The sequence below is a fragment of the Vigna umbellata genome, chromosome 9 (genome assembly GCF_029865625.1).
Source record: "Vigna umbellata cultivar VRB3 chromosome 9, Vumbellata_1.0, whole genome shotgun sequence".
Taxonomy (NCBI): Eukaryota; Viridiplantae; Streptophyta; class Magnoliopsida; order Fabales; family Fabaceae; genus Vigna; species Vigna umbellata.
In genome coordinates, this window is record NC_142173.1 from 44,908,858 (window position 1) to 44,935,977 (window position 27,120).

Here is a 27,120-nt window from a genome sequence, read left to right on the forward strand (position 1 = left end):
AAATCTTTTAATATTCAATATATCATAAAAAAGTATTAAAAACTGAAATAAACATACTCAACTTTATACTTAACACTTAAACCTATATTATATTATTAATGTTAATATAAATGTTTAAATTAGTTTGTTAGTTAGTTTCGGTAGCTATCATGAGGTGGTGTATCATATATGACATCAAATTAACATGTCAAGTCACAGTGATCTCCAAGTGAAGTAAATTTAAAATGTAAATAAGAAATAAAAAATATATATTTTTTGAAGTATTCTCCCTAATTTAGTGTGAAATATGTCTTAATTTCATAACACAAACAATTTTAATAATGGTATTTTCTTTCATTATTTCAAAGACCATCTTAGTCTTTTTAAAGTCTCAAAAAGGGAATATTATAAGAGAGAAACAAAATTACCCTTTTAGAGTAAGTATTGAATATGTTTGAGAAATTATGTTTTTATTGAGTTTTTTTGTAGTTTTTTATTATCATAGTTTTTTATTAGGTCTGAATGAGTTCAACTCAGTGAATTCATTTGAAGTAGAATTTAATATTTAAAAAAAATATATAATTATTTAACTTATTAAGTTAATTTGACAATTTACTTTAAACTAAAAGTCAATATGAGCGAGTTATTTAAACTTTTATTGATATTAACTTTTAAAAAAAGTATATTTAACTTTAATATATATATATATATATATATATATATATATATATTCTTTAATAAAAACTTATGTATGATTTTCATAATTATTTCTATAATAGATTATATTTTTTTATTTTATTGCTAAATTTAATAAAAAGTTGATTACATAAAAAAGAAGATTAAAATTTTAAATATATATTTTAGTTATTCAGTCAATTTTGTTTAACTAATAATATTTTAGTTATGTCAGATATAAATAAGTTTTAAAAATAAAACTTAGAACTGATATTTTTATCTATGTCAACTCCATTGATTTAAATATTTTCTGAAATGAATTTGATTCATTTTTTATATAAAACAAAAAAATATTTAAAAGTTAGATTAAATTTTTGTTCATTCTAAAATTATTATAAAATACCACATTTTATTATCAAATTAAAATATAAATTATTTTCTTTATAAATTTTATGTTACTTAAAAAATGTTGGACATACCATTTATTAAAAATAATGTTTTACATTATTTTTACAAAATAATATAAAATGATTTAATTCAAAAGAAAAATATAAATTTTATAATCATACTATTGGAAAATATATTTAACTCCTATAATATATAATCATGCGAAAAACATATCAATAACCACTCTTTACATTATAAAGATGTAAGCGAGTACTGCATATAATTTCTGTTATGAGTATTTTATATAATCACAAAATTCTCTTGACAGTGCCACAAAAGCAATAATTCAAAAAATAATGTTAGTTTTGTAATATTTATTTTTCTGTCCATTCAGTGACTAGTTAACTTACATTATCTCCCAGTGTAAAAGAATATATTATTTTACATTTTTTTTCTCTTTATTATAGAAGAAATAATGTAAAAATAACATTGTTCCTGAGAAATTGTACCACAATCACGGACAACATCCCCCACTACATCAGTTAGTAACATGATATATGTTTAAAATTATTATAAAATAACATTTTCTTAATTGTGCATTGGAATTTTAAAAACACTTTCCCAATTTTTATCAAAATCTAGAAACAACTTTACAAATAGCCATTATCTAGATTCTAGACCTGACGTGTTTTCAAGATTGAATAAAATAATGAACGAAAAGAACGCATTTGGGATCATTCTTGATCTATGTTGCTAGTTTCATCATTCCAGATTCTTGTTAATGGGTGGTAAGCAGAAAAACTCAAACTATAGGCTGATATTGTTCTAGAAGAATGCTTACAAACAACACTTCTGTTAGTATTGTTATTCAGCTTGATGGAAAAGTTGAACCATTCAAGGGTAATAAAGGTTTTGAGTTAGACTTTTTGTGTTTTGAGGACAAAATGAGTTTTTGGTTAATAAAATGATAGCCAAAAACTTAAAATTAGGCGTGAATTAAGTAACGGTGACCAAAAGAGTGAGATTGATAATATTATTGTTGGGTCAAAACTAATAGAAAGATGGTCAATAGCATTTTTGAGTGCAATCCCATCACTCTTTCTCTCTCTCTAGGGTGGGATAGATTCCTACATAGATGAAAAATGGAATGGGGGAGAAGAAGAGAAAGAAAGAGTGAGTGAGGTTGCTTGGTGAAGAGTCATTTCATGAACCAACTATAAACAAAAATGTATTCTATGATGCTTGGGGAGATCAAAAGCAATTTAAGATCCTATTCTCTACACTATGCTTTCAACTTGACAAAGCTTGATGAAAAGGAGTGATGCGAATTGCCCCCACTAAGTTTGTGGGTCCTGTCGTTTGCTCCCACCATATATTCTCTTCACTAACACAAACAAGATGAGGGAAGAAAGAGCTAAGGTTTTGGAACAGTGACACTGAAATTGTAAAACTTAACAGAAAGAGTAATTTATTTTTATTGTTTGAAAGAGGGTGAAGCACTTAAGGTAACATAGTTCCGTGAGTTGCGTGGAGTGAAGCATCAACATCAATAGAGAGATAGAAGAATATGGTTCATCTTCTTCCCATCTTCTCTAACCAGTAATTCTTCCCAAGTCAGGACCAGCACCAACTCTTAACCTCCTAATCAACTTTATAGTTAGCTGCAATGTCAATTTCACTGCGTGCTTTATCCTTGATATATATTCTAATTATTTCTTAAACTATGATTTCTTAAACTATTGAAGGTGTCTTAATGATTCTATCTGATGGATTTTTTTTTTCTTTTTAAAATTACTATTACCTAAACTTAACTAATAAAAAGCTTAAAATTAGTAATTAGTGAATGCTGCAGGAGTCTTAATTATTATAGACAGTTCATAACTAGTTGCTTTAGAATATTTTTTTTTTCTAGTTTGATATCTCAAGTTTTAATTAAGCAAATTAACTCATATAAATATTGCAATTGTATAATTTTAATTCCTTCTCAGTCCGCCATCTAATTTCTAAGATTTTGTTAGTGTCATTGACATGCGATCTATTTGTTGTCCAACACATATTTGACCTTGTTTAAAAAAATGGTTTGTGCAATCATCTATTTAATTTCAATTAAAATGTAATTTATACCCCTAGTAATTCAGTTATTATTGAATAGCATGTAATATGTTTTATATTTAATTTGATTACATAGTATAAATGTATTTTTATTGTGTTGTGCGGTGAAATGGGATTAGTTAATTATGACACAATACAAACACATTTGTTAATTCTTTGAAAACAATAAAAAAAATTGAGTTGAACATAGTAAAAGTATTATTGGAATCAGCAAAACCCTTTCTTATTGGTTTTTTCTTCCTTCAAACCTGTTTTTCCTTTGCACCTCAATCTCTTTATTGAAAACTAGTTCGTAGGGGTAGTTGTCTTTTCTTTTTTAATTTTAAATTTTTATTAAAAGTATTAATATAATTACTACTATATTAAAATAAATGATTAATGAATTTTGTTTATATATATATATATATATATATATATATATATATATATATATATATATATATATATATAAACCAACAATAATTAATAATAATTTTAATTTTTTACCTTTGACCGTGTATCTACACTCTAAACGATGAGAAAAAACTTTAAGAAACTCCATTTTTTTTTATAAACACGTAAACGTGCTTACTCCCAAGGTGCTTACTCCCAAGTTTAAAACTAATATTTCAAAGAAGAATATTTATTAAAGAAAAAATATTGAATATATATTTAATAAATTACATGTTTAGTTGAAAACACCAGATATATTGAATACTTGAGATGGGCTGGAACAGTAGAAAGGTAAGGCGTGTGTAGAAACATAGATATACAAATTATTCCCTGATTCCCTGTGTACCAATCCTATCTATTATATTGGTTGGTTATTAATAGGAGAGATCGGAGGTAATTCAGCGGCGGATTGCATGAGCGGTTGTTGTGTGGGTGGCGGCGGCGGCGGATCGGACGCGGAGTGAGCAGAGGATCGAAACATGTCTGCGATCATAGTGTGCGGGAAGAGATCAGCGCTGTTCCAAGAGCTTCCTCCAAAGAGGATCCGTTGTTCTTCTTCTTCTTCCCCGGTTCGCCTCTCTCCCTCTTCCCTCCTCCACCACCTCGCCGCCTTCTTCCCTGACATGGACAACCACCTCCTCGAGAAAGCCCTCGAAGATTGCGGCAACGACATCGACTCCGCTATCAGAAGCTTAAACCAGCTTCGCTTAGGAGCATCAACACCTCCTTCTCTTCGTTCCACTCCTACTGCATCTGATGCTACTCTTCAATCGCAAAGTTTGTTACCTTTAAACCTCTTGCAATTTGACCATAACTGTAATTTGCATTAAATGATGCTTCTGTTTTCTGTCTTTTATACTTTCGGTTTTTTCAAGGCATTTTCCAGTGAAACAGGTATATAATTTAGCAATATATATGCCCTGTGGACAGGTAGTATAAATTCTTTGCACAATAAATTATTAACACTTTTTTAGTCTCTTCACTGTTACTTCATGCTCAATCAAACTATATACAAGTTGTATTATTCGTTATGTTAGGTCAGTTTTAGTTCTGAAGTATATTCATCTAAATGTAAGACAGTGTAATGTCTATTCTAATGGTTGTTATTGAACCTATATTGAGCTATTTGTTGTTGCGTTATTGGACATGATAGTCAGATGGTAATGCATATAACAGAAAACAATTCCTGATCTCATGAACTAGGCCACCCCCCTACAATGTATGATTTGTTATATTAGGTCAGTTTTGGTAGTCTGAACCTTGATTTATTTTGTTGTTTGATGAAACAAATGACATTTCCGGATATTGATGGGAAGAAGTGGTTGTTTTAGTAGGTGAAGGGCAATATGATGCAGAAGTTTCAGCTTCTGAGGACCCGGTTACTGGACAAAATTATCCCACAAATGGTGCTGAATGGGTGGAGCTTTTTGTTAAAGAAATGATGAATGCTTCAAACATGGATGACGCCAAAGCTCGAGCATCAAAAATGTTAGAGGCTTTGGAGAAGTCAATTTGCATGAGAACAAGTGTTGAAACAGAGCGAAACTTCCACCAGGTTATTTATTATGGCTATATGTTTCTCAGCGTTGTTATTTTCAACCTAAATACCGAGCTCAAATGCTCTTTCAATTCCATCTAATAAAAGTCATTGGTTGTGATATGATGTACTCGTTGTTTGGTTTACATCAGGAAAATACGGCGTTGAAGGAACAGGTGGAGGCCCTTGTTCAAGAAAATGTGATTCTGAAGCGTGCTATCTGTATTCAGCACGAACGCCAGAAAGAATATGAAGACAGAGATGTAGAGTTGCAGCAATTGAAGCAATTAGTGTCACAGTACCAGGAACAAGTAAGAGCTTTAGAGGTAAACAATTATGCACTGACAATGCACCTAAAGCAGGCAGAGCAAAGCAGTTCCATCCCTGGGCGTTTTCATCCAGATGTTTTCTAGGTAACAAGTGTATCTGGCTGTTTTTGTAGTTTAAGTGTGATCACGAAGAAGACACAATTAACTCATATTTAATGATTCGGTAAAAAAAAATAAAAATCTATCCTACTTATAAATTATTAGCTTTTTGATGTAGATTCCCCCATGTGATCAATATTTTGGATGTTAGGAGATTTGATATGGCTTGCCTCAAGTAAGCCCCTTGTGATATAGATTGTGTCTGACTGTCTATTATTGGTGTTTTCTGCTGCTACCATCGTTTTTGTGAAGCTTCTAGCGATTCATAAGTAAGGACCGATCATGTTTTTGCTGAGACAAAAGGACTACCACCTGGTGCGAAGAGTGAATCTGTCATTTTTTGCAGTCATTCTGTAATGAATTGTTCACATACATGATGGGTATGGTGGGTTTGGAGTAATTAATAAAGATTGTGGTTAGATACTTGAATTAAAAGGTTGTTCTAACTTATATAACTTACGCATTACCCAGTAAATGACTACTAATTCTTATTTATTCAAATCATATCAGGTCATAAGGGTTCACTGGCAAAGAATATTAACCAGTCTTTACTTTGGTTTCATTGTTTTTAATTTAACATTTTAAATTTATAATTTTGATTATTAAAATTATTTATAGTTTTTAACATGTTATTTGTATTAAAGCTCCTTAAGAAGACGAAAAAGATTGTTTCCAGAAGCATAGATTAGCAAAAATCCTGGATAAGAGGAGAGAATGGTTATAGGAACGGAAAACTTGAGATACATAGTCACAAGCTCTCACTACCTAGTTAGGTTAAGAAAATGGCGAGAAAGTAGAGGAAAAAGATATGGTCAAGAAACCTTCTGGAGAACAAAGGGAGGAGGGCTTCTCCCTGAACCTTCACCACTTTCTCCCTGTACCTCCCTATTTTCTTTGACTGACAAAAGTACCCTCGGTAAAAAAAATTATCTTTACCATAATTTTTGTATCTTTTTCAAAATCCTAATCTCTCTTCTTCTTTAATCTTCTTCCTGGATCTCCCTTTCTCATTTTCTTCTTTTCAAATTCTTAAGTCCTTCTCCATATTTTTTCCGGTGTTGCTCCTTCTACCACCCCAAGTATTTCTGCACCTTCCCACTATTTTCTTTTATTTCAAAAATACTCTACATCTCCTCACTATTTTCTTTTATTTCAAAAATACCCTACACTTTTCCACTATCCTCAACAATCTTTCTCTTTCTACATTAATGGAGCATTATCTTTATCTTTCTCTCTCTACATTAATGGAGTATTGCTTAGATTTAAACTTGTGATATATTGCAAAATATAAAATTATAAACTTAAAGGTTACATGCAAATACAAAATAATAAACATAATAATATTAATAGTAAATAATATATTATTATTATTATTATTATTATATACTAACATGATGAAAGAACTAAATAAATATCAAATCTTTAACAAATAACTTTTCTTTTATATTTTAAATATTTAATAATATTTTTATATTATTTATCTAATAAATTAAATATTTTATTCAAGTTATTTGAGTCAAACATGTCGGTAAGTTAAAACATAATATAATGTTAAAAATTATAGATATTAAATGTAAAAAAAACACATATATATAAACATTTTTTTAGAAATTTAGAACAAAATTTTACCATTTATTAAGTGATTTGAAGAAAAAAAATATATATTGAACAGTGAAAATAAGATTCAATCAAGCTTATTTAAGGGAAAGTGTAAATAAAATTTTGCAATATATCACAAGTTTAAATCTGAACCAATAATGCAGAGAGAGAAAGAGAAAGATTATTGAATATGGTGGGGATGTGTAGGATAATTTTGGAATAAAAGAAAATGGTGGGGAGGTGTATAATATTTTTGGAATAAAAGAAAATAGTGAGGAGGTGTAAGAGCACTTGGGGTGGTGGAGAGAGCAACACCCTATTTTTCCTCTTTTCCTCTCCTGTACATGCTTTCTTTTGTTTTTCTTCTCTTTCTTGGTCTACTTTTGACTTTCGTTGTCTTTGGTGGTTCATTGTCTTTGTTCGATTTTAGTTTACGAGATGATATAATACGATTATATGATGAATGGTTAATTTTTGAGATTAGAGTTTGGATTTGAACGAATTTTATTTGCATGATTGAATGTTGGAAAATGTTAAATCTAGAAATCTCTTGAATCCTTCAATGTTTTTTTTAATTTATATTTATTTAATTTAATATGTTTTTAATTAATTATTTTTTAAATAATTTTTTTAGTTTTTGGATATGTTTGTAATTTATATAATTAATTTTTTTAATTATTTATTTTAATTTTTGGATAGGTTTATAATTTATAGAATTAGAATTTTTAATTTGTTTTGTTTTATTTTTGTTTAATATAACAAATTTGTATTTAATATTTTGTAATTAATTTTGTTGGTTTTTTGATAGTTTTGTAATTTATATAATTTAATTTTTTAAACTTTTAGATAGGTTTATAATTTATTGAGTTTAATTTTTTTTAATTAAATCTGTTTGATTTTATTAAAATTTATTTATTTTTAATTAGTTTTTTAGTAGTTTTTGGATAGGTTTGTAATTTATATCATTTAATATTTATTTGATTAACATTTTTTAGTTTTTGGATGAGTTTATAATTTATTGAATTTAATTTATTTTTAATTAATTGTTGTTTAGTTTTTGGATATATTAATAATTTATTTAATATAATTTTAGTTTTAATTAAATTTTGTTTAGTTTTGCATTCGTTTATAATTTATTTAACTTATTGTGTTGTTTAATTTTTTAATTGTGTTTTATTTAATGAATTAATTTTTGATAGAAATGACAAGAATTCGAGGTGTATCTACTTATCCGAGGGAAAGTTTTCCATAGGGTGAAGGAAGAAAAAAACTTACAGCTCCACCTCGTAGAAGGGTGCAAAAGTTGATATCGATGTTCATGTAGAGAACTGTGTAGTTGAGGAGCTTGTAGTTGAGGAACATGTAGTTGAAGAGGAAGAGTATCAAAATGTTCTTCAAATAGATCACGAAGTGGGTAGGTTCGAAGGAGATCCATGACCATGTCTCTTATACCTTATGAGAGGACGGAGTGAGTGCAAAACTTTTATTTTAATGATTATTGTTTAGTTTGAATAAATTTTATTTTGAATGGACTTAATATCATTTTTGGTCTCTATATTCGTCAATTTTGTTGGATGTGGGACTTGTTTTTTTCAAATGTTCAATATAGTTCCTAATTTCGTAATTTATATTCAATTTGGTTCTTTTTTATTGACGACGTTTAAATAGTTAACACATAGTATCCAATTTCATAATTTATATTGGCATAGTATCTAGATAAGCAATAAGTAAATGAGTTATTAGTTTTCTTTTAATATACGTGACAAATTCTTATAATTTTAGTATTTAAGTAACTTCTTTTTAAAGTTAAAATAACTAATTACAATAAAAAAACGCTTATCAGAAAAAATATCTGTAATATATAACATTAATAAAGGAGTATTCTTTTAATCACTCATGGTAAACATTAGAGACAAAAAGGAGATCTACTGAAAATTGTTGAACAAAATATAAACTCTCAAACAATTGTTGGTTTCCACTTGTTTACTGATGTTACTGATGGTAAGTATTTCAATTTGTTTCCATTTACAATTTAGATTTTAATAAATTGAAGCTTGAACCACCTACCTGACAGCTGATTTAATTTGTTTGCGATTTAGCAATTTTTTAACAAATTTATATTATATTCATTCTGGTATATAAATTTTGTTAATTATTAATTTTTAATTAAGCTAACATTGTCATAATTAAGAAGAACATCCTAAATATCAAGCATATAAGTTACTTTACAAAATATTAATTATTAATTTTTAAAAGTTCAAATTCATATCCTTTCTAACTATGAAAAAAAATGTGAACCTTGATAATCGAAAATAATTATTTAACTATAAATTATAATATTAAACTATCCAATAAAATAAACAGGTAGAATAAAATACAGAAATCAAAACACTTCAAAAAAGTTTACAAAGATATAAAAAAACAACCCAATTACCGATGGTAAGAAAAAGACAGTTGAATAAAAAAAAATCTCAACTATTTCAAATGTTCTTTCTTTTTACTCAAAAATAAAAATTTACATGAGAAAAATGAGTGAGTTTGTCCCTTTTTCTGGTTAAATACTCCTTCCACTTCTTTTAATTTAGAACAGATTCTTCTTCTTTACGGATAAACAATCTTGTCTTTTGTTTCTTCATAATTCATCTTCCATTCTTTCTTCCAAATGTCCAATAGCTGCATCATCTCTCTTCATGTCACTTACTTTTTCTTTGTTTTCAGACATTTTATTTGCTTGATCTTGTTCATTGTTGTTTTCTATCAGGAATAGGAATTCTGATTTCTTGAACTCCAAGAAAAAAAAAGAAAATTCGGTACAGTTTTTTATTTTAAAGTCACATGTCCCTAGACACTAAACTATTTGTCATCTCAACTTGGACAAAAACAACCTCCTTAGAAAGAATTCAATCCACATGAAAGCTTGGAGTTTAGGAATTTCATTACAAGATAGATTTTTCTTAATGAAAAGTATTGGGTAAGTTTTTTTTTTCTTTTTTTTTAATCTTTTCTATTTATGCTTACCAAGAAACTTGTGTTATATTTACTCGAATAAATATAGCACAAATTTCTTGGTAAGAAAAATAGAAAACATTTAAAAAAAAAAAGAAGAAAAAAAAATTTACCCAATACTCTTCATTAAGAAAGACCCTCTTGCAATCAAATTTCTAAACTTTAAGTTTTAATGTGGATCCAATTCTTCTTACGAAGGTTGCTTCCGTCCAAGTTAAGATGGGAGAAAGTCACACTTTCTTGTATGGGGACATGTGGCTTTAGAGTCAGAAGTTGCGCAGAAGTTTCTTTTTTCTTCTTGGAGTTCTAGAAATCAAAATCCCTGTTTCTGACAAAAAAATCATGAGCAAGATCATACATTGAAGCAAATAAAAGATTTGAAAATGAAGAAAAAGAAAATGACATAGAAAGAGATGTTGCAGTTCTTGAACATTTAGAAGAAACGAATGAATGGAAGGTGAATTGTGAAGAAAACGATTGATTGTCCATAGAGAAGAAGAAACTATTTTGAATTAAAAGAAGTAGAAGGAGTATTTAACTAGAAAAAGAGATCATGTGTCCAAACTCACTTATTTTTCTCATATAAGTTTTGAGAAAATATTATTTGACACTTCTATACTCATATGACACATTATTTCTCCTCATCTTGTTATAAAAATCATATCAAATGAATATGGTGTCTCAACCTACCCTACCCTTGCTCATAAGGTTTTAATTTTTTTTCAGTAAGAAATGAGCATTTGAGATAGTTGGGATTTTTTTTATTCAACTTACTATTTCTTAAGATAATGTTAAGTATTCAAGGATTTGATAAATTAATTTTACATCTTTTTAGAAAAATATTAAATGGTGCAATTTTACATATTATAAGTGCAACATTCATATATTTTTCTTAAATTATTTAAATCGTGTTTATATAGGTAAGTAACCGAATTTTGATCAATAATTTTAAAAACAAAATAATATATTTAAAGTAAACAGTTATTTTAATATCGTTTTAATATCTAATAACTATGTAAAGTTATTAATGTTCTCTGGTAGTATGAATAATCTTGTTTTACTACTATTACTTTAGTTTGTATATAAACAAATGATACAACAACCACATTCCTTTAATAGTTAACAATATTGACCTCTAACTTTGTATTAAAAAAATAATTTTGAAAACAATAAATCTAACATGATTAAGATACTCAAACTACAACCTCCCTCTTATAAAGTCGGTGGTTAAGACCATTTGATTATTTATTACTTCTATATAAAAAACAAAAATATGAGAACCCATGAGTTAAGTCACCAATTTTTATCACGAAAATTCTATACCTAATTACTTATTAAGGTGTACACGAGTTTATTCACATAGATAAATGAAATTATCTTATCATATATATATATATATATATATATATATATATATATATATATATATATATATATATATATATATATAAATTTGCGATACATATAAATTTAATTAATTTTATTTTAATTTTCTATTTATGTAAAATTAATCCTTTTCGAGTTCAAGAATAAATAATACTTGTATTAGAAATTGTGGGAATTGATTTCCCATTTCTAGTAAATTAATAACTTGAAGTTATGGATTATAGTTTTCATCTAACATATCTTGAAAAAAATATATTAATTTAATCCTATCTCCCATTTCAGCTAACTTTACTTCTAAGGCTATGCCATCTTTTCTAGATGAAAAGATCTTATCAGCTCGATAAATGAAAAATTATAGCAGAACCAATCTTTCGAAATGGAAAAATTATAAAGTGTTAGACGTATCACTTTGTATACACTAAGTTTATAGGTAAGTGGACTCAAATCGTGGATGACATCCACCACAAACTAAATTATTGCATCTCAGACTCAAACTGAACCTATGGAAGTTTTCATTTCAAAATTAATATTTTTTCTAATTAAATCATAAATATAAAACTTTATAAATTATTATATATTAACTTTCTATTAATGATTGTTATCCTATTAATTAGTCTTTATCTCAACCTATGGGTTGGCAGCATGTCAAGTTGGCAACACGTCCGAATGTGATGCTAATAGGTATGTCATATATTACATTATATATAACAGAGATCCATATAAATATGTCATTGTAATTTTTTTTATATGTCACTTTGACAATACGTAAATTAACTTAGTAATTTTAATTTAGTGTGCAATTTTTATCTATTAGGGGCAATTAAATTAGCAATTTTTGTCTTATTTTGTTTCTACAAAAGGAAAAGAATAATATTATTTATAGTGGACCATGTAAAATGCAAGCGTCAGTCTTTATTTTGTTATTGCATGATACACTTTTGCTTTTTCTAGACGCATTTTGAAGAGCTGGAAAAACAAACAAGCAACCCCACCCACATTAAGTGAATCATATGTTTCAGAAAATAAAGCATAATCATTTATTTATTTATTATCTATATATATAATTAAATACTGGACTCGTTATATTTCGTGAATCAACTCAAATTTAAGGATATTTTTGGTCGTGTTTAAACTGTTTTAAAATCAGATTAGTCATGATTAAGCTATTTAAGATGTTGAATTAAAATTTCATGATTTAATCATTTAAATTTCACTAGCTTTTGATTTTGTGATTATAATTACTTTCCTAAAGAAATGTTCATTGTTTACCAGTGTCTAACGTTTTTCAAATTTGTTATCTCATGTTTTCATTTATTTTACATTCAACATAAAGAAAATTAAAGTATATTATACACTTTTTTATAATTAATCAAAACTGTTCAATGAGATTTTAACCAATATTCGTATTTTTAGTTTTATATTGAAAATTTTAATTTTGAATCTAAAACTGATTTTCTCTTAAAATATTTTTAAGTAGTTTATAAGAAGAAGTAAAAAAAAATTATTACTGGTTTAATACTAAAATCAATTTTATTTAAAATGCATTATATGCAAAGTTACGATATAATTGCATGTGAGGAGACATACATTTTTTAGATAAAAAGAAAGACAAAGGAAAGGAAGGAGGAAGCATTTTAATGAAAAATTTCAACTAATTAAATTCAACTAAGTTTCTACTGTTTAAACTGAAAGATACATGAAAAAAAAAGTTATTTTTACACTATTTAACTACCATTTGAAATGGTCTTAAAAAAGAGGTTAACTTTTGTATTTTAAAGATTCTGTATTTTTAAAGAGAAAGAAAGAGATAAGAGTAATAAGGAGTAGTAAATGGGTGTAAAAGAAAATTTTATCCTTCAGAGTAAGTGGTCCTATTTGAAAGTTGGCAAACAAAGCCTACCAGATTCAATTAATTACTACATTTGGTGAAGATAATTACAAAGTATGACATTGGTGGAAAATGTCACATGAATCGTTCAGGCTCTTAAAAAAAAGTGAGATTTTTCTTGATTGGACTCACATTCAACAACGATGGCTTTTGCTTAAAATAACCTTCCTCGTGGAAATAAATTAACCTTCATAATTAACACCGTATGTTTGGTCATATGCAGCATGTGAGGCTCCAGAAACAACATCCTCTATCAATAATTTACTTTTCCCAATTTCATGGAGGAAAGAGAACAAAGCTACAAAACCCTGAACAGTTATAAATCCACACACACCCAGATTAAAGAAAAAAAAAACATACTACATAGCCATTAAAGTTACAGAAACATGAAAATTTGTTTAAGAATCTACATTCCTAATAATGAGAGAAATTTTTCATTTCGTGTATCTCTGTGTGGCCACCACATATAGAGAGAAAATGGAGTTAATTAATGATGGATGGTGTGAATTGAAAAAGAGAGAACCTGTGGTAGCAGTGGACTATGCGTGAAAGAGAGTAAGTTTTCCTCCCTTCATCATCATTCTCTTAAACTCCTTGAAATTCACCATACCATCTCCATCCATGTCAACCTTCTTAATCATCTCTCTGCACTCTTTGATAATGTATACTGTTGGATGGGCCTTCTGGCTCACGGCCCATCTCGTTTTCCTTTTTCTCTTTTTATTTCTTTCTTTTGTACTAACTGAAGACACATCACATTAATAACAGTTTTCATTTCTCTGGATAGTTCTCTTGCACTTTACTCTCTCCTTCTCTGTAATTCATTTTTCATTGTGTGCATATCTTTTATCCTTCCATCCTTCCGCATCACCGTGCTAGGGAAGATCTGCAGAAGCTCTCCTGTCAGGTATGGCACCTTTACTTCTCTCGATGGATAATTGGTATAGTATAGTTATCGAGTCTTCTCTGTCTGGTATATATTTCATCTACTGTTTCAATATGGTATCAGAGCTCTTCTTTTGAAGAGCTCTGCTGCGTTACTCTGTTCCCCTTTCTTGTACCTCTTCTTTTCTTCCTTCAGTCATGGCGGAAGACAGCTTCATCAGCAGTTACCTGTATCTCCATCCCGGCGAAAACCCAGCGACAGCTCTTGTTTCACCGGTTCTTGATGATAACAATTACCATTCTTGGAGTCGCTCCATGTTAACGGCACTTAGTGCCAAGAACAAGATCGAGTTCGTTCTTGGTAATGTTCGCCCACCTAACGAAGACAAGCCGGAGTATGCCGCTTGGATTCGCGGAAATAATATGGTCGTGTCTTGGATCGTTCATTCGGTTTCCGTCTCCATCAGACAAAGCATTATTTGGATGAGTAAAGCCGCAGAGATCTGGAACGATCTTAAGAATAGATTTTCCCAAGGAAGTCTCTCTCGGATCTCTAGCCTTCAACTTGAGATTGCTACCCTTCATCAAGGTGATCTTACTGTTTCAGAATATTTCACTAAACTTCGCGTTCTTTGGGATGAGATTGAGAATTTCCGACCTGAACCCCTTTGCACATGTGAACCCAAATGCGATTGTCAAGTCTTAACTGTTGTGAAACAAAGGAGGCAAGAAGACAAGGTTATGCAATTTTTACGTGGTCTGAATGATCAATTCGGCAATGTCACCTCACACGTGCTTCTTCTGGATCCTATTCCTGACATCACTAAAGTGTTTTCTTTGGTGGCACAACAAGAAAGACAATTATCTAGTGGAAATTTAATTGCTGCTGTCAAGACTCAGGAAACTGCCACCGCTTGCGCCGCTTCCACCTCTTCCATCGTCTGTAACTATTGTGGAAAGCATGGGCATATTGAAGCTGTCTGCTATCGCAAGAATGGGTTCCCAAATCAAGACAGAGGATTCAAAAGCGCACCGAATGGCAGAAAGCATTGCACTCATTGCAACAGAAGTGGCCATACTATTGAGGTTTGCTATAAGAAGCACGGCTATCCCCCAGGACATAAGCTTCATAACAAGCAAGTCCAGATTCACCATACGTCTGCTCAAGAAGACAGTGCGAATGTCAAAAGTAATAATCTTGGCACTGCTGATGACATACGCCTCACATCTCAACAATTTCAAATCCTGGCAGAGCTCTTCAAAAACCACAATTTAAATGATGCTTCTACTGCTCAAATTCATCACATTGGCTCTGCCTCGGTCAACCAATCTTTTCTAGGTAATATCAATCCTACTTTTACTCCTAAACATACTAAGCTCAATTGGATTCTTGACTCTGGAGCAACAGACCACATCAGTATTTCTCTTCAAAATTTTTCATCATATAAAAGAATCACACCAATTTCGATTGTTTTACCTAATGGTGAAATTGTCTGTTCTGAGTATTCTGGAACCGTTGTTCTTAACAACAATATTCACCTTCAGAATGTCCTTTATGTTCCACAATTTTCTTTTAATCTCGTCTCTATATCTCAGTTGGTTTCTTTTAACAATTATGAATTAACCTTTTCCTCTCATGGCTGTACCATACAGGACACCCAAACCAGAAAGAAGACTTTTATAGCTAAACTCATCGGTGGCTTGTACATTTTAGACTGTTCTCTCAATATACTTTCCTCTGCTACTCAGATTGCAAATACTGTTGTAAATACAACTGGTCTATGGCATCTTAGACTAGGACATCCTTCAGATATTAGACTGAATTCTTTGAAACTTAAATATCCATTCATTGTTCACAATTCTACATACATATGTGATGTCTGTCATCGTGCTAAACAAAGAAAGTTACCTTTTCCTAACAGTACTTCTAAAAGTTTAAAAATCTTTGATCTCATTCACATTGATATATGGGGTCCCTGCAGCATTCTTTCTATGCGTGGTTTCAAGTACTTTCTCACTATTGTTGATGACTTTTCTCGTTACACCTGGTTAATACCTATGACTGATAAATCTGCTGTTAGGAAAATAATCATTGATTTCATTACAAACATAGAAAACCAGTTTTCTACTACTATCAAAACCATACGTACCGATAATGGTATTGAGTTTGCTATGCACGAATTTTTCTCCATTAAAGGTATCAACCATCAAACAACTTGTAATGAAACCCCTCAACAAAATGGCATAGTTGAACGTAAACACCAACATTTATTAAATGTTACTCGCTCTCTCTTGTTTCAAGCTAATTTGCCCACTATTTTTTGGTGTTTTGCTGCTGAACATGCTACCTTATTGATTAATTGCATGGCTACTCCCTTACTTGATGATGCTACTCCACATGAAAAATTATTTGGAAATCTCTATGATATTTCTATTCTGCGTGTTTTTGGTTGTTTATGCTACATTAGCACTTTAACTGCTCACAGGAAGAAATTTGATGCAAGGGCTGTCCCTGGCATTTTCCTCGGCTTCCCACAACACACCAAAGGTTATCGGTTTCTTAACTTACAAAACCATAAGATTGATATGTCCCGCAATGTATTGTTCCATGAAAACTGTTTTCCTTATACTTCTGTCAATAAATCTGGTTCTAACTCTCTTTCTTTGCCTATTCCTCACAATTATAGTCATAATTATGATGATATTACTTTTCCTGATCATAATGCTTATGTGCCTGTTGTTACTGAAACTAACGTTGCTAGTGATATTGTCACCAGCACCAACGACACCACTCGTCTTCCCAACACTGCTAATACTCCTTTAACCGGGACTCACATTGATAGTGACTCCAATATCGATGAGCATATTGTCACTGTTAGGCGTTCTACTAGACCCAAACGCCCTCCTGCATATCTTTCCGACTTTCACGCAAATCACATTAGTAAATACCCTATTACTAATTTTCTTTCTTATGACAGGTTATCTTCTGATTTCAGGCACACCATCCTCTCTATTTCGTCTACCACTGAACCTCGCACCTACAAGGAAGCATCTAAAATACTACAGTGGACGCAAGCTATGCAAGATGAACTCCACGCCTTAACCAGCAACAACACCTGGATCATCACTGACCTTCCCCCTGGCAAAACTGCTATAGGATGCCGTTGGATATACAAAGTCAAACATAAGTCTGATGGATCTATTGATCGTTTTAAAGCCCGCCTTGTTGCTAAGGGATACACCCAACTTGAAGGCTTAGACTACCTCGAAACCTTTGCTCCTGTTGCAAAATTAACTACCTTACGTCTTCTTCTCGCCATTGCTGCCTCGCATCACTGGATTCTAAAACAACTTGATGTCAACAACGCTTTTCTTCATGGTGACCTACAAGAAGAAGTTTATATGCAAATTCCTCCTGGATTCAACCATCACAACCCCAATCAGGTATGTAAACTTCAACGCTCTCTATATGGGCTCAAACAAGCTGGACGACAATGGTATGATAAACTTTCCACTTTTCTTCTATCTAACCAATACACTAGATCTACTGCTGATCATTCCCTTTTCTTGAAACATGATACTTGCTACACCACTGCCATTCTTATCTATGTTGACGACATTGTCCTTGCGGGAAACAACGCCACCGAGATACAACAAATCGCTGCTTCTCTAGATAGCCTTTTTCACATCAAAAACTTGGGTGATCTCACCTATTTTCTCGGGATAGAAGTCGCTAGAAACAATTCTGGAATCCACCTTTGTCAACGCAAGTACACTCTCGATCTTCTCACAGAAGCTGGAATGATCAACTGTGCCCCTATGCCTACTCCTATGGCCCATTCTTCACGTCTTACTAGTCAAGGCGATCTCCTTAATGATGCAGATGCCTCCTCCTACCGACGACTGATTGGTCGCCTCATCTACCTCACCACTACTAGACCCGACATCACCTTCTCTGTCAATAACCTTAGCCAATTTGTTTCCTCTCCTACCACCTTACATCAACAAGCTGCTCACCGCATCCTCCGATACCTCAAAGGAAGCCCTGGCCATGGCATATTCCTCCAAAGCAACAACAACTCTCAGCTTAAAGCCTACAGTGATTCAGACTGGGCCACATGTCCCGAATCCAGAAAATCTGTCACTGGTTACTCCATTTATTATGGCAATTCTATCATTTCATGGAAATCAAAAAAGCAGCAAACTGTTTCCAGAAGCTCTTCCGAAGCTGAATACCGGGCTTTAGCTGCTGTCACTTGTGAACTACAATGGTTGACCTATATTCTCCATGATCTTCGCATTGTCACCACTCAACCTGCCATAGTCTATTGTGACAATCGCTCAGCTATCCAGATTGCTTCTAATCAAGTCTTCCATGAACGTACCAAACATATTGAAATCGACTGTCACATTGTTCGGGACAAACTCAACACTGGCCTCCTCAAGCTGCTCCCAATATCAACCACTGAACAAGCTGCCGACCTCTTCACTAAACCTCTTGCCCCTGCCGTTTTCAAGTATCTTCACACCAAGCTGGGCATGACAAACATCTACTCCCAGCTTGAGGGGGGATGATAATGTATACTGTTGGATGGGCCTTCTGGCTCACGGCCCATCTCGTTTTCCTTTTTCTCTTTTTATTTCTTTCTTTTGTACTAACTGAAGACACATCACATTAATAACAGTTTTCATTTCTCTGGATAGTTCTCTTGCACTTTACTCTCTCCTTCTCTGTAATTCATTTTTCATTGTGTGCATATCTTTTATCCTTCCATCCTTCCGCATCACCGTGCTAGGGAAGATCTGCAGAAGCTCTCCTGTCAGGTATGGCACCTTTACTTCTCTCGATGGATAATTGGTATAGTATAGTTATCGAGTCTTCTCTGTCTGGTATATATTTCATCTACTGTTTCAATACTCTTCACTCTTCTTCCCTTCCTTTAACCCCAACGAAGTAAGCACCAAAGCTAGCTCCTCCACCGAAATAACCCCATCGTTGTCCTTGTCGAACACATCAAAAGCTTCCTTTAGATTAATCTCCTCCTCTTCTTCTTCTTCTTCTTCATTTTCGTCTTCTTCCTTTTTCCCTCCCATACACTCACTTGTCAACAGGCAAAACTCCTCAAAATCTATCAAGCCATCACCGTTCGAATCGTACTTCACAACAATATCGTCCACCTCTTTGTCTGTCATCAAGATTCCGATGTTCCTCAGGGATTCCCTCAGCTCCTGCTTCGTCACGAAACCGTCACCGTTTTTGTCGAAAGTGGAAAACACCCTTTCGAGCTCTTCCTTCTTCCTGGAGGAACCGTGCTCCACCTTGGCCGTTGGTGAAGGAGTGAGGGCGGTTTTGGTTTTGCAAGCACTGCTGGGGAGGAAAATTTGAAGGCACGTGGTAATCTTGTTGGTGGATACTTGAAGGAAGATATTTATGAGACCTGCAATGAAGAGCAGGGCCAGTAACAGTGTAGATAGATCCATGGTTTTGTTGGATGTGATCTAGGAAACAAAACAGAGGGTAAGGGATAAGGAAGAAGAGAACCACGAAGAGAAGGAACCGAGTATAGTTTACTTTTCAGAACAACCTATGAACCAAAGATTATACAAAGAAACTTCGTCTGCTTTTGAGGTTTTTGTTTGTTTCGGAAAACAATATTATAAACGCTCCATTTAGTGACTCAAGTGTAACCATCTCTTCCATACAGTTTATATAAACTAATAAAATCATATAAATAGTTATAAAAATATTGAATATTTATTCCATTCTTGTTCTAATTCGAATGTTTTATTTAACATTTTTATCACTTCTTTACACTAAAACTTTACAAATACAATTGTCTGAGTCTTGATATTAAGAGAACAAATAATTTACTGTAGTTTCACCCTTTGATTATAAATAGAAAATTTTGTCTAAGTCTTGATTTCAAAGAGAACAAATAGTTTTTACACTGTCATTTCAGTCACGTATTAATAATAAGTGAGCTGACATTTGTAATAACTATCTTAAAAGTTATAATACGTGATTAGATTATTCAGTGCTTTAGTACCTTAATAGTTATAACATGTGATTAGATGATTATCTAGTGTCTAACTATATCTTAAAAGTTAACCATGATAATGTAAAATTCACTAAGTTAAAAAGTTATATTAAAATAAAGGTTTAATACATTGGTCCTTACTTTTAGGGGTTTGGTTCAAAGTAATCCTACCTTTTAAAAAAGTTCAATAAAATCTCATGTTTTGTTAAAAAAATGTTCAATTTGATCCTTTTCCTCACGCCGTTAAAAACATAACGGTGCAAATGTCACTCTGGTATCTCTTAAGCACGTGGCACACGTTAATAGGTAGACTTAAATGATTTTTTAATTTAAAAAAAAAGTTCCTGCCACATCATATTCACCATCTCCAGACACTCTCTAATTTTCTCTCCAAGAAACCCTAGCCGCCGCACCATTCAGCGCCCATCCTCACCGGCAGCCGTCCTCTCCAACGCATCACACGCCACCACCAAAGCTATGAGACAAGAACGCGAGAAACCCTAGGTCTCCACGGTTTGCTTGCAGATCTGATTGTGGTTGCAGGTGGACGCAAGCAACGGTGCGATTAATGGTGGAGAAGAGTGGAGATTCGCGATCTGCAGCAGCTGGCAATTTGACTGGTGGTTAGTGGTGGACGATTCTGTGGTGGAGATTGGACGGTAGTGCTGCTGGCGCGATGACGATTTTGCTGGTGCGAGGGTGAAAATGGTGAAGATTGGTGGTCGCGGCATAGCAAGGGATTGCGTTGGGTGGTGGTGCAAGAACGAAGGTGAGATGCGAAGGTGATGGAGCTGCAATAGAAGGGAGAAGACACTTTGGTGGTGGCACGTGATGTGTTGGAAAGGACAATTGTCGACGCTGGATGGTGCGGCGGCTAGGGTTTGTTGGAGAGAAATTAGGGTTTGTCTGGAGATGGTGATGATGACGTGACATTTGCACCGTTATGTTTTTAACTGCGTATGCAGAAAGGATCAGATTGAATATTTTTAATGAAATATGGGATCTTACTGAACTATTTTAAAAGACATGATTACTTTGAACCAAACCCCTAAAAGTAGGGGACCAAATGATGTATTAAACCTAAAATAAATTCTCATTATTGAATATTTTAAAAATATATATTTAGTATTGGTTTTATAAATTACCTCTGTTTGATTCTTACTTTTATAAAATGCATTAACAATTAACATTTTTTTATATAATATAAGGATTAAAATAACTATAAAAGTTGAAAAGTGACCTAACCAATTTTAAGACTAAAAATACCACCAAATATATTAAATGTTTTCGAATTGAATGGGGAAATTAAATTTAAATATATAATTATAATAGTATAGCTCCTTATTGTTTAAGTTATAACAAATTTTCATGATCTTATTAAAATAATTATAAGATTTCCCTTTCATTTTTTTCTTTTTCCAAAGTGCGAAAAAAGTTACGCGGGGTTTGGTGGGAGTGCTCTTTTTGATCCCACAAACCGCGTCAACAAAATTCTAGTTATACGGATAAAAGTAATTAGAAACATTTGAATGAATAATAATATATTACATTAATTAGTGATTAAGAAGTGTTCTCAGTGAGTCTTATATAAAGTTTAAGGTAGTTTAAATATTTTTTTTATCGTGTGTAGTATTTTTAAAAACAATGAAGCAACTCCAGTTTTTAAAATATACATGATAATTAACTTTAATGATGTCGCTCGATAAATTTAAGATCAGAAATTAAAGATTGTTTTAAACTAATAATCGATTTCTTAAACTTTTTATTGAAATAATCATTCATTTTCCTTAAATCTTAATTAATGACTTATGTTTCTACCACACCAAATATTCAATCTTAATACAAGTTCAAACCTAAAAAAATAAACTCCCATAAAGTTTTGTCACTCTATGAACATGAAATTGGAACAAGAAGTAAAAAGATTTTCTGATTAAATGCCATGATTAAAAACATTTTCAAAAACAAAATAATAACATCTTATCAAATGACATTCAGGTGGTCATTCTTTCCAAATCACAAGCTACAGTTTTCCAAATCACAAGCTACAGTTTTGCTGATATTTGATTAAGCAATCCACTCAAGTATCTCAATTTTACATACTATAATAATTGATTCATGTTATCATAAAATTGATGATAATTAGAGTATTTTTTTAATACTTCTAAAAGAATTAAGTTGTTTTTGAATATGTTAACAATGGACATATTAATTTAGACATAAATTTAATCAACATTAATTTAATTAATTTAACAACAAGTATGAGATTAATTTAATTAATACGTTGTAATCTAAAAAGAATAGCAAGTAAATATGTAAAATGATTGTTCAATATTCCTTTATATTTTTCTATAAGTACACGAGTAATATTTGTAAGAAAATATCAATTTTGAAAATAATTTCAGAATAAAAAGTATCTTAATTCTCCAAAAAGAAAAGTGCTTTTAAGCAAGGGGTCACATGATAGAATATGAGAATCGAAATGCTCTGAATGCTTCACACACACACTCCAATATGGTTACGCAACAAACGTCTTTTAAATTAGATTAACGTATTACTGTACTAAAAGAATTTTATTTGTTCCTATATATTCTGACATCATAGTAACATATTTCACGATTAAGGAATATAGGTCGCAACTATTACTATGTACACACAAAAAAGAATATTACTATGGGTCATTTATTTTATTTTTTTCTTTTTATTTTTATATTTCTCTCCTGAATCTATCATTTAGAGGAAATAAATTTTTTATAGTTGATTTTAAGGTATGATATTTAGTTGATTTTGAAACAGTATAAAATATAAATTATATTAATAAATATATATTAAATTTAAATGTAAAATAATACAATTATTATACTAGTTAAATTTCAACTCAACGAAATAAAATAATATAATAAAAATACGACATGCATGATTTAATATTATTTTGGTAAGTAGCCAAGGAATTTGATGCTCTACCTTACCCAAAGGTGAAGATATACTTGTCCCTCCTCAAGATATATACATGGAATTGCTTTAGATTTTGAAGCCTTTTGTTCAGTGGATTGTGGAATATAGTGGTTAAGACTGTGTTTGTACAAAGGGTAACAACAAAATGAAAAAATGATTTAAAAGAAGACAAACAAGTTTTTCCTTTTATAAAAAAAAAAATTCTAGAAACCCTAACAAATAGTGACGGTTCTAAAACTCTTACAAATAGCAGTTGTTTAAGACAAATTGTTGACATTTATTTACTAGTATTGTTTTTTCCTACAGAATTTTTAACCGCTTATATGAAAAATAAGTTCTAAAAATTTTGATATTTTTTAGTGTGGTATCAAATAAAGTATTTGTTTTTTTAAATATTTAAAGTAAAAAAAATTTCTCTAAATTTAATTCTTCTAAACATACAAAACTAAATGAAATGCAGAAGAAACCATTCTTTATATTTAAATTCTATTTTTTTTTAGAGATTTTTTCCTCAAAATTGGAGTGGATTGAGAAAAATGGAAACAAAAGAGTTTTGTTCATTTTTTTATTAGAAGGACATTATAATTATACAAATTCAATTATTTCATAATATAATAAGTGTAATAAAATTTTGTTATAGAAAAAATTTAAATGTTATCAACTGAAATTAATTATCTGACTCGTTATCTATATTCCGAAAGTGCAAATCAACAAAAAACAATGGAAATATAAAGTGAGTTAAATGGTGGCATAAGTTGACATTTTAGTATTTGACAGCTGGCAAAATTCTTGTAACGAGTTTGAAATGTCAGCATAAAAGAAAATCTAGCATTCATAAATTATAAATTAAAGAAAAAATATATAAAACTTAATTATTAATTTTACACCTTATGCAAAAAAAAATCATTTATAATAAAAATTTATGATCAATATAAATTTCTAAAGAAAAATTTCTATTGATTATTTTCTAAAGTTCTATGGAAACAGATTAATATGTTACTCTTCATATTTTTTTCTTACAGCAATATTAAAGAAGAATCTATTTTCAAATTGGAGAGAAATAATATATCAAGCAATTATCCCTATCTAGAAAACAAATTTTAAATGCAAGTATTTTGTGCAACTTGATGTTTGCTTTATTTTCTAAAAAAAACGTAAATAAAAATAATTTATTCGTCTCAAAAAGCTGAATTTAAACGTCCATATAATCTTGAGTGCCAATCAAATTTGTTACTCAACAAAAGAAAAATCAAACTTTACTATTCAAACCTTATTTGTTTATGCTTCGACATGAATATTCTTCAATAACTGAATTCACATATTATTTCATCAAATAAAATTCCTAATATAATTTTTCATTTGATTAATTAGATAAAATTATCATTATTATCTTAATGATCTTAAATAAAACAGAATGTTGCTTCTCTTTTTCCTTTTTTATATCACTTAAGAATGGGTCAAATACACATCATGCTGCTCTTTGGGCTTAAACCCAATTTTCTAATATTGGGCCGAAAATAAAATATCTTGGTCTCCATGATTAATTCCTCATGCGAGCTGGTTCATAAAAAAGTTAATCATTGAATTATATATTATTTGTTTTATTCACAATCTACCAAATTCGTTGAGAAAGGTTTTCGATAATTCAACATTGTAAAAAAATAAAGTAAGAGCATCATGGGTAAGTAAATAAACCTTGATCCACGATTAATCTAAAACGTTTACCTTTCAGAACTATTCTAGATTTTTTTTTACAAATTTTTAAAATATTATTGAATAGAACATGACGAGTAATTGCTTAAAGAGAGAAAAAATACACTCAACGGTACAAAGAGGGCGAATAAAAGTTTAAAAATTCGTAATTTGCCCCTTTATATAATTTAAAAACCATCACTATTGATATACAGGAAAAAAATATAAACAATGATTATACTTATACATTTCAAAATTGTACGCAATACTTATTTTGTTTAAAATAAAGTATGTATCATTTTAAATATTAATTTAACAGTTTTAAATATGCATAAAAAGTATTTTAGAATTTATGAGTATTTTAGTGAGTTGGGTTGGATAAGATTTTAAGAAAATCTTCTGTTCAACCTACTAAAAAAATATCAGATTAGATTTATGTCATTTTTATGTTAAATTCAATATAATTAAACCCGCTTTTGAACGTGTTATATTGTACTTGGTTAATTAGACTAATATTTTAAAAAATTATTAAAGAATTATTCTTTTTAAGTATCGACTTATTTAAAAAAATACAATTTTTATAACAATTAAGTTACAAATAAGATAATATAATTTTCATAATAATTAAGTTACAATTTCAAATAAGTTAATAAGTCAAGTTACAATAAGTGTTAGAAGTCTCACACCGGCTAACGATAAGACTAATTTATAGTATATAAGAGATACAAACCTAACTTTACAAGTCGATTTTACTAAAAATATTTGTAGAATTGACATATTAAAAGAGACACTTGACAAGTCTTTTACCATAAAATACTTGGAAGTTGTTAAAAAGATTCTTAGGATAAGTATCTCATGTGATAGAAGAGAAAAGAAGATTTGACTACCACAACATTAAGAAGGAATTACAAAGATTCATGATGAAAAATACTAAAGTTATCAGCAATCCTCCTGCTACTCAATTTAAATTGAGTGTTAAAAATAGTCTTTGAAATGTAGTTGAAAAGACATATATAAACAAAGTTTCTTTTGCATCTACGGTGGACAATTTGATATGTGTTACGGTATGTACAAGACCAAATATTGCACATGTTGTTACTATAATTTGTTGATTTTTGTCAAATGCATGTATAGAGCATTAGAATAATATGAAATGAATTTTGAGGTATATTCGTGAGATTAGTTATTTAAGGCTTTATTTTGGAGGTGTTAAATCTATTTTGTTGGGTTACTTAAACTCAAATATGACTGAAAATATTTATTCTTGAAAATCCAGTTCAAACTATTTGATTAAGTTTGCAGGAGAGTTGTAGCTTAGCAATTAAGACTTCAGAGGTGTGTAGCATTGTCTACTACAAAGATAGAGCTCATTGCCATACAAAACCATGAAAGGAGTTACTATGGTTGAAGAAATTCTTGTAAAAAGCTTGGTTTTATGTAGAACAACTATCCATTTTATTTGTGGATAATCAAAGTGTTATCCATCTTGGTAAGAATCCAACTTTTCATTCTAGCTATAAACATATTGATGTGAGGTATCATTGGATATGTGATACTTTAAATGCTAAGTTATTGGAGTTTGATAAAGTTTATATAAATGAAAAGGGTGTTGACATGATGACTAAGACACTACCAAGGAAGATATTTGAATCTTCTTGTGAGATTGCATGATTGGAGGTCACCTCCATATAGATGTGAGAGGGGAAATATGTTGGATTGGACTTTCAACTATGTGTCTAAAATGTCCATCCTAGTCAAATTTATTTCATTGTTTAATATAGGTGGAGAGTATTTTAGGTCATAAGAGAGATTTATTTTCAAAACCCTTAAAAGAAAGAAAAGAGAGAAATTTTGTTGGCATAGAGTTTTTCATCTTGATCTCAATTAAAAGTTTAAGGTGAGAGAAATCAATCTCGCAATGTTGTTCTATTTTAGATTTATCTTTTTTTTTATTTTTCATATTTAAGAGTATTATTACTTTGATGTATTGACTAATTATATGTACTTATTTGTGTTTTTGATTTGATTCTTTTATATCAGTACATAAAATATGATTTTTTCATGTTAAAAATATTGCCAGTTGTCCTTTTATGATCATTGTTATTTTATTATTATTTTTTTCAT

At 30.4% G+C, this 27,120-nt stretch overlaps 2 protein-coding genes across 6 annotated transcripts; one reads left to right on the forward strand and one right to left on the reverse strand.

Moving 5' to 3' along the window:
* The first annotated feature begins 3,767 nt into the window (after positions 1-3,767).
* LOC148193663 (uncharacterized) lies at positions 3,768-8,691 on the forward strand. Of its 5 annotated transcripts, none has more exons than XM_088099779.1 (4): positions 3,768-3,876; positions 3,967-4,362; positions 4,917-5,140; positions 5,275-5,763. In XM_088099779.1, exons 2-4 carry the CDS (start codon positions 4,065-4,067, stop codon positions 5,533-5,535), a joined length of 783 nt encoding a protein of 260 aa, XP_087955905.1. In that variant the 5' UTR covers positions 3,768-3,876; positions 3,967-4,064; the 3' UTR covers positions 5,536-5,763. The 5 variants fall into 5 exon arrangements, with proteins under 5 accessions (XP_087955905.1, XP_087955908.1, XP_087955907.1 ...); XM_088099782.1 differs by lacking the exon at positions 3,768-3,876 and adding an exon at positions 8,349-8,691 and having other exon boundaries at positions 3,883-4,362; positions 5,275-5,535; XM_088099781.1 differs by lacking the exon at positions 3,768-3,876 and having other exon boundaries at positions 3,883-4,362; positions 5,275-5,535; positions 5,669-5,985.
* A 4,989-nt stretch (positions 8,692-13,680) lies between these two features.
* On the reverse strand, positions 13,681-20,006 carry LOC148193664 (calmodulin-like protein 3). Its single transcript, XM_088098491.1, has 2 exons — positions 19,240-20,006; positions 13,681-14,096 (listed from the first exon to the last, which is right to left on the reverse strand). Exons 1-2 carry the CDS (start codon positions 19,793-19,795, stop codon positions 13,969-13,971), a joined length of 684 nt encoding a protein of 227 aa, XP_087954617.1. The 5' UTR covers positions 19,796-20,006; the 3' UTR covers positions 13,681-13,968.
* Positions 20,007-27,120: the final 7,114 nt, after the last annotated feature.